This window comes from Chiloscyllium plagiosum, chromosome 25, assembly GCF_004010195.1.
Source record: "Chiloscyllium plagiosum isolate BGI_BamShark_2017 chromosome 25, ASM401019v2, whole genome shotgun sequence".
Classification (NCBI taxonomy): Eukaryota; Metazoa; Chordata; class Chondrichthyes; order Orectolobiformes; family Hemiscylliidae; genus Chiloscyllium; species Chiloscyllium plagiosum.
Window position 1 is genome coordinate 31,798,758 of NC_057734.1, and position 9,005 is coordinate 31,807,762.

The following is a 9,005-nucleotide window of genomic DNA, read 5'->3' on the forward strand; positions in this document are numbered from 1 at the left end:
TCAAAAAACTCAATCAAGTTTGTGAGACATGATTTCCCACGCACAAAGCCATGTTGACTATCCCTAATCAGTCCTTGCCTTTCCAAATACATGTACATCTTGTCCCTCAGGATTCCCTCCAACAACTTGCCCACCACCGAGGTCAGGCTCACTGGTCTATAGTTCCCTGGTTTGTCTTTACTGCCCTTTTTAAACCGTGACATCACATTTGCCAATCTCCATTCTTCCGGCACCTCACTTGTGACTATCGATGATACAAATATCTCAGCAAGAGGCCCAGCAATCACTTGTCTGGCTTCCCACAGAGTTCTCGGGTACATCTGATCAGGTCCTGGGGATTTATCTACTTTTAACCATTTCAAGACATCCAGCACTTCCTCCTCTGTAATCTGGACATTTTGCAAGATGTCACCATCTATTTCCCTACAGTCTATATCTTCTATATCCTTTTCCACAGTAATACTGATGCAAAATATTAATTTAGTATCTCCTCCATTTTCTGTGGCTCCACACAAAGGCTGCCTTGCTGATCTTTGAGGGGCCCTCTTCTCTCCCTAGTTACCCTTTTGTCCTTAATATATTTGTAAAAACGTTTTTGATTCTTCTTAATTCTATTTGCCAAAGCTATCTCATGTCCCCTTTTTGCCCTCCTGATTTCCCTCTTAAGTATACTCCTACTTTCTTTATACTCTTCTAAGGATTCACTCGATCTATCCTGTCTATACCTGACATATGCTTCCTTTTTCTTAACCAAACCCTCACATTTTTTAGTCATCCAGCATTCCCTATACCCACCAGCCTTCCCTTTCACCCTGACAGGAATATACTTTCTCTGGATTCTTGTTATCTCATTTCTGAAGGCTTCCCATTTTTCAGCCATCCCTTTACCTGCGAACATCTGCCTCCAATCAGCTTTCGAAAGTTCTTGCCTAATACCGTCAAAATTGGCCTTTCTCCAATTTAAAACTTCAACTTTTAGATCTGGTCTATCCTTTTCCATCACTATTTTAAAACGAATAGAATTATGGTCGCTGGCCCCAAAGTGCTCCCCTACTGACACCTCAGTCACCTGTGTTGAGCATCATTTGCTAATTTGTAAATAAATTCAATATGAAGAAAGGCAGTTATTTTGGGGGTAAAATCTAAGTGAAAGGAGATTATTAATAGCATTCTCTGTATATTATTTTTAAAATTCTGAACACTGGTTTGTCAGTTTCTTTTACCTCCTTTTGAGCAGCAAGAGCTGCTTCCACCTCTGCCAATTCTCGTCTTTTCTCCAGTAACACCATGGTATTATTTAAGGGAATCTCGTCATGGATCGGCATTTGGCTTTGATAAAACAAGAGAAAAAAATAACTCAATTCATATATGTCACTACTCTTCCCACTCTCAGCTTCATTTTACAATATTATATGCAGCATGGAGAACTTTCAAATTAATCAACAGAAGATTTGATTCATTTTGTTATACTAAAACATACCCTTCAGATATGATTTTTACTTGACACCTTGCAATCAAGAATATGGAAATTAGATTACTTTCAGTGTGGAAACAGGCCCTTCGGCCCAACAAGTCCACACGACCCGCCGAAGCGCAACCCACCCATTCCCCTACATTTACCCCTTTTACCTAACACTACGGGCAATTTAGCATGGCCAATTCACCTGACCTGCACATCTTTGGACTGTGGGAGGAAACCGGAGGAAACCCACGCAGACACGGGGAGAATGTGCAAACTCCACACAGTCAGTCGCCTGAGTCGGGAATTGAACCCGGGTCTCTGGCGCTGTGAGGCAGCAGTGCTTACCACCGTGCCACTCCCATGGTACCATGGTTTCCACAAATGACTTAAGCAGCACACGATTATTTTCAAATTTAGCCAATCGCGTACTCACGGAGGCACAATCACATGCCTGTCAAACTATTTTGTACATTTCTCTGTATCCCATTTATTTACTTCCATGTACATTCTTTCTCCAGTGCCTGGTAGAACTATTCTCACTAGCCTGTCAAGGACATATCCATCCCTTTTCTTAAGTTCTTGGTCTAAAGTTCACTTTTCTCTGGCATAACAGTTTCTGCGACAATCTCAGAGATTCCTCTGCATTTACTCTCTCCTGAATCCTACTGACTTGGTTACAGAGTCACAGCAGTACTGAGGCCACCAATTTGGTCCATCTTGTCCATGCTGGCTCTCTGTGGAGCAATCTTGCTTGTTCCAGTTCGTGATTCTAACCCAATTGCCCCTGCAAATTAATTTCTCTCAAGTGCCCATATAATTTCCTTTTGAAATCACTGATCTTCTCTGTTTTCACCACCATCATAGGCAGTGCGTTCCAGGTCATTACCACTCATAGGTTAATTTAATCCTCACATTCCACCTTATCTTTTGCCCACAACTTTAAATCTGTGTTCCCTTATCCTTATACCATAACAACAACTTTTCTTTGTCTACTTCACTGCAAACCTGTATAACCTTGTACACCTCTACCAACTCTCCCTTCAACTTCCTTTGCATTTAGGATACCTGTTGTATTATTCTACGACTTTATGACTTGACCAGTGAATAAATGTCCTGTATATAATATGTATAATAAGTTCTTTATTAAATTTATCCTTTAATGAATAATACTTGGATTTCTGTGTGGATTCATAAATATTGAATTACTAATTCCAACAACCTTCTGAGGAAACCTGCAAACAGCAAATATAAAAATAAGGATGAGCTGTTTATTTAAAAAGAATTAGAATGACACCACTACCGCATAATCTTGCTTCACATCTATCAAGCTATTCAAAATCAACATGCAGATAGCAAAAAAAGAGATTTACATCACACCAAATCAGACCACATTAAAACTTAAACATAAAGAAGAGCAATGCCATCTTCTGAAACATTAACTTATAATAACCTCATTAAATAGTTTGAAAATATCTATAATTGGAGAGTCAGAGGAAAGGCAGACCTACTGCCATGGAACTCACCTTGCACTGGTCAAAAGCCTGTTGGATTTCCAAAACTAGCATAGATTCAGCTGTACATAATATTGATACCTTTGAGAGTGCCATGGTATTAATCACTGTTGTGAGCAGTCTGATCTTTTTACTTTTAGTCCATACATATTGTGTTCATTAGTATAATATTGAAACAATAAAGTAACCTGGGGATTTAACTACACTATTCCAATGCAATCAGGATCAGATATTCAGGCATTTTGCGCAGATGTTTCTTCAATCTCTCAAAAATCAGTCAGGATTAACAACAGATGAGGTGATGTTTCATTCAAATCATGAGTTGCTATATTAAGGTGAAATGCACATAGCAATATGAACTGTCACTTAGTTCAATCAGTCCAACCTATAGTTATGTAACAATACTAAATAAAGAACATGCAATGTTATCCAAACCAGTGGGTAGTCAGATCCAATAAACAGAACAGCGCTCTGTATTCTATCTGACAGTCCAAGGATTAAACCTTCTCCCTTTGAGGATTTTTTCTGCTTGATTGCCTGCCTGTTTCTCAAAATGACACTGCCTTTGTTGGTGTCCATCCTCCACTTTGAAAAGCCTGTCATGTTCTTCCAAAAAGACTACCCTTATGGATTGACAAAGATTTACAACTGCAATGGTAAGTCATTTTTAACATAACCCTGAAGAATCTTAGAGCAGCCCTTCTAAGTCATATGTGGACACGTCTTCCCAAATAGCACATGAATCATTTGTTTGACTCCGACTATCAGTGGAAAACAGTTAAGGCAACCAGATGTGCTATTACCCTAAGCATGTTTAAATACAGATATTTTCAAACTATTTGATGAGGTTATTATAAGTTAATGTTTCAGAAGATGGCATTGCTCTTCTTTATGTTTGAGTTTTAATGTGGTCTGATTTGGTGTGATGTAAATCTCTTTTTTGCTATCTGCATGGATTGCAAGTGAAATCATTGTGAGTACACTCACCCCAGGTACTAATAAATGCAGTGTCTCAGCACAAGTGTAAATAAGTTGTTATAAATAGCAAACTCAAAAGTTGATTATAGTGGGAATGAAAAGCTCACAACCCAGTCCAAGATGTAATTGTTGGTCTGAGGCTAAGACATGTTATCAAAACCATTAACTTATCTAATTATATAAAAAAGGAAAAGAGAATTTAGTCCTCTTAACAAATGAGGCTGGGAAATAATAATGGGGAACCAGTAAATTGCAGAAGAGTTGAATGAATATTTTGCCTCCCTCCTCATAGTAGAAGACCGGAATAGAATTTGAAAAAATATGAAATAGTCAAGGGGCAAAGGGGAAATGAAACAAATACAATAATTATCACTAGAGAAAATCTATGAGAGGGAAGAAAAGGCTAATAAGTTCCCTAGAACTAATGGGCTGCATCAAATGACATTAAAAGTAGCTACAGAAATAGTTGAGAGACTGGTAATAAATCTTTAGATTCTGGAAATCTTAAATTCTGGTCATAGTTGTTGACAAGATACTAATATTAGATGAGGGAAGTGACCATATTATTGTCAAGCTTGCAGATGACAAACAGGTGGAAAGGCAAGTGGCAAGAAGACACAAAGAGAGGCTGATTCTTCTTGTGTAGAACCAGTGGTCATGATTGCAGAGAAAGAAGACACACAGGAGAGAGAAATGTCTTCTCTCAGAGGGTTGTGGGCAATAGAGGCTGGGTCATTAAGACAGATTTTAATTGGTAAGGAAATAAAAGGAAATGGGGGAAAAGTGGGAAGATAAAGCTGAGGATTATCAGATCAGCCATGATCTTATTGAATGGTCATGCAGGCTTGATGCACCAAATGGCCTACTTCTGCTTCTTTGCCTGATGGTCTTTTAGATAATATCAGTGGGACAACATACTGCCTTTGCATTGTGATGACTTGCAAGTTGCATCATTAACATGTTTTTATTTCAACTTGTGGATCGTGGGCATCGCTGATTGGCCATCATGCATTTCCAATCCCTATTTGCCCTTGAGAAGGTGATGGTGAGCTATCTTCTTGAACTGCTGCACTCCACGTTCTGTAGGTAGACCCACAATGCCACTGGATTTCCAGGATGTTAACCCAGCGATAGTGAAGGCACAGTGATATATTTCCAACTCAGGATGGTGAGTAGCGTGATGGAGAACTTTCAGGTGGTGGTGTTCCCATGTACCTGCTGTCCTTGTTCTTCCAGATGGAAATGGTTATGAGTTTAGAAGGTGCTGTCTCAGGATTTTAGGTGAATTTCTGCAGTGCATCTTGGAGATAGTACTGCTACTGAGTGTTGGTGGTGGAGGGTGTGGATGTTTGTGAATGTGATGCCAATCAAGTGGGCTTTGCTCTGGATGGTGTCAAGCTTCTTGAGAGTTATTGGAGCTGCACCCATCCAGGCAAGTGGGAATTTTCCAACCCACTCCTGACTTGTGCCCTATAGATGATGGACAGGCTTTGAAAAGTCAGCAGGTGAGTTACTCACTGCAGTATTCCCAGCCTCTGACTTACTCTTGTAGCCATTGTGTTTATGTGATGCGACCAGTTCAGTTTCTGGTCAACGGTAACCCCCATGATGTTGACAGCGGGGGATTCAGAGAAGGTGTTCTATTGTGAACTCTTCAAGGAAGCCTTCTCCATAAGTTTGTTGGAAGGCCCTGTGTTGAATGTCAAAGGTCAGTAGTTAGATTGCCTGTTATTGGAGGCAGCCATTGCCTGGTATTTTTGTGGTGAGAATATTACTTGCCACTTTTCTGCCCAAACCTGTAAATGTTCAGATCTTGTTGCATTTGAACATAGACTGCTTCAGCATCTCAGGAGTTATGAATTGTGCTGAATATTGTCAAATCAGTGAACACTCACACTTCTGACGTTATGATGGAGGGAATGTCATTGATGAAGCAGTTGAAGGTGGTTGGGACTCGGACACTACTCTGAAGAACTCCTGCAGAGATACCCTGGAGCTGAGATGACTGACCTCCAACTACCAAGACCACCCTTCCATGTGCCAGGTATGACTACAGCCAGTGGAAAAGTTGTCCCTCATACCCACTGATTCTAGTTTTGTTCAGGCTCCTTGATGCCACACTCAGTCAACCTTGATGTCAAGGGCTGACACTCTCACCTCACCTCTGGAATTCAGTTCTTTTGACAATGTTTGAACCACGGCTGAAATGAGGTCAGGAGCTGAGTGGCCCAGGAACTGGACATCACTGAGCAGATTATTGCTGAGTAGGTACTGTTTGATAGCACTATTAATGACACCTTTTGTCATTTTACTGATAATCAAGAGGAAACTGATGTGTGGTAATTGGCTTGGTTGGATTTGTCCTGCTTTGTGTGTACAGACCATACCAAGGCAGTTTTCCACATTGTTGGGTAGATGCCAATGTTGTAACTGTACTGGAACAGCCTGACTAGGGGAGTGGCATGTTCTGGAGCACTAGTTTTCAGTACTATTGCTGGAATGTTGTCAAGGTCCATAGCCTTCACAGTATAAAGTGTCTCCAACCATTTCTTGATATCACGTGAACTGAACTGAATTGGCTGAAGACTGGTTATCTGTAATGCTGGGGACCACTGGAGGAGACCGAGGTGGATCATCCTGTGCAAAAATTGCTGCATATGCTTCAGCATTGATTTTAGCACTGATGTTTTGGGCTCTTCCATCATTGAGGGTCGGGATATTTGCGGAGTGTCCTCCTTTAATGTGTTGTTTAATTGTCCATTACCATTCACAACTGGATGTGGCAGCACTGCAGAGCTTAAATCTGAGTCTTTGATTATGGGTTGGCTTAGCTCTGTGTATCATAGCTGCTTATGCGTATGCAAGTAATTCTGTTTGGTAGCTTTACCAAGTTGACACCTCATTTTTAGGTATGTCTGGTGCTGCTTCAGACATGCCCTCCTGCACTTTCCATTGAACCAGAGTTGATTCCTGAGACCTGATGGCAATAGTTGAGTGGGAGATATGCTGCGCCATATGCTAGAGTATAATTCTGCTGCTGTTGATGGCCTACAGCACCTCATGGATGCAAGTCTTGAGTTGCTAGATCTTTCAAAGTCTGTACCACTTAGCAAGGTGATAGTACCACACAACACAATAGAGGGCTTTGAAGGCGGGACTTTGTCTCCACAAGGACATGTGACGGTCACTCTTACTGATACTGCCATGGATAGATGCATTTGTAACTGGCAAATTGGTAAGGATGAAATCAAGTATGTTTTTCCTTCTTGTTAGTTCCCTCACTACCCACTGCAGACCCAGTCTAGCAGCTTTGTCCTTTGGGCCCTGACCAGCTTGATCAGTAGTACTGCTGCCAAGCCACTTTTAGTGGTGGACATTGAAATCCCCCACCCAGAGTATGTTTTGAGCCCTTGCTACCCTCAGTGCTTCCCCAAAGTGTCATTCAACATGGAGTAGTACTAATTCATCAGCTGAGGGAGGATGGTTATAATCAACAGGAGGTTTCCTTGTTTAACCTGAACTCATGAGGCTTCATGGGGCCTGAGGTCAATGTTGAGGACTCCCAGGGCAACTCCCTCCTTACTGTGTTACACTGTGCCGCCACCTTTGCTGGGTTCTGTCCCACCAGCGAGACAGAACATACCGAGGGATGGTGATGATGGTGTCTGGAATGGTGTCTGTAAGATATGATTCTGTGAGTATGACTATGTCAGGCTGTTGCTTGACCACTATGTCGGACAGCTCTCTCAATTTTGGCACTACCCCCCAGATTTAGTGAGGACGACTTTGCTGGGTCGACAGGACTGTTTCTGCCGTTGTCTTTTCCAGTGCCTGGATCCATGCCAGGAAGTTCATCTGGTTTCATTTCTTTGTTGAGATTTTGTAACAATTGATACAATTGAATTGGCTTGCTAGGCTATTTCAGAGGGCAGTTGAGAGTCAACCATATTGCTGTGGATCTGGAGTCACCAGGCCAGACCAGGTGAGGTTGGCAGATTTCCTTCCCTGAAATATATTAGTGTGCCAGAATGGGTTCACATGAAAAAAAAATCCTGGTTCAGTAATTCATCATCATAATCAGCTAACAAAAAGCAAACTTAAAATACTGATCCCTTGAACTTCAGCTGACCAAGTAGAACTACAAACAGGCAGTTTTGAGAGGAGTTTTTGAAGATTAAGTTAAGGATAAGGATGTTGGCTTGTTTCCTGAAGATTTGAAGACTGGGTCATTGTTATCTACATCCGCTGGAGGGTGCACTTTCAGCAATTCGATAGCCAATTTGATGTTGCTATCCTTCCTGTGCTATCGTTCACCTAGTTGTGGGTTTTACTTGAGTAAAAATCACTGTGGTCTTCACCAGTTTCCTCAATTTCCCTCCCCCACCCACCTTACCTCAGTTCCATCCTTCCAGCTTAGCACCGTCCCCATGACCTGTCCTACCTGACAATCTCCCTTCCCACCTAATCCCCCGGCCCCACCCCCTCCCCATTTATCTCTCCACCCTTGGAAGCTTCCTGCCTCTATTCCTGAAGAAGGGCTTTTGCCCGAAATATTGATTTTCCTGCTCCTCAGAAGCTGCCTGACTGCTGTGCTTTTCCAACACCACTCTGATCTGAAAACTAAAAATTACTGTGTACACAATCTCTACTTTGTTCTCACAAAGCAACACCTAGTTATTAGTGGAGAGGCTGGTGAGAAAATTACTTTCATTGTTACCCTCTGATGACCACACAGGGGAACAACAAAGAGACACACCCATTGATACCACATAAATCATAAAGTTATGTCAAACAGGTAAAAGCATTTTTGGGTTTTCTGGAATTCATGATCAACCTTTTGTATGTGCCTGTTAATAATATATAATATATATTACTTTTGTAGGTAGTGTTGCCAACAGATTTCTTCAGATAAATTTCATAAATTTCTGGCCAAGAGATGTGTGGATGATTTATGCACCTACAGTACAGCCACCTTGGTGTTGACATCTTATTGCCAATATTATGGCCTGAATTTTCCCAGTCTACTGGAGGTGAGCTGACAGCTGGGAGAAATG

The 9,005-nt window shown here is 41.4% G+C and overlaps 1 protein-coding gene across 2 annotated transcripts in view; it reads right to left on the reverse strand.

The window, feature by feature from the left end:
• Positions 1-3,161, reverse strand: part of cfap73 (cilia and flagella associated protein 73) — a 15,134-nt gene extending 11,973 nt beyond the window's left edge. The window contains exons 1-2 of one of the 2 annotated variants that reach the window (XM_043715846.1): positions 2,986-3,161; positions 1,224-1,329 (exon numbers count right to left, since the gene is read on the reverse strand). In XM_043715846.1, the coding sequence (XP_043571781.1) occupies positions 1,224-1,325 (102 nt within the window). In that variant the 5' untranslated portion in view covers positions 1,326-1,329; positions 2,986-3,161. Of the gene's footprint in view, positions 1-1,223; positions 1,593-2,985 lie in introns of those variants that run through there. The other variant, XM_043715847.1, reaches the window with a different exon arrangement.
• Positions 3,162-9,005: the final 5,844 nt, after the last annotated feature.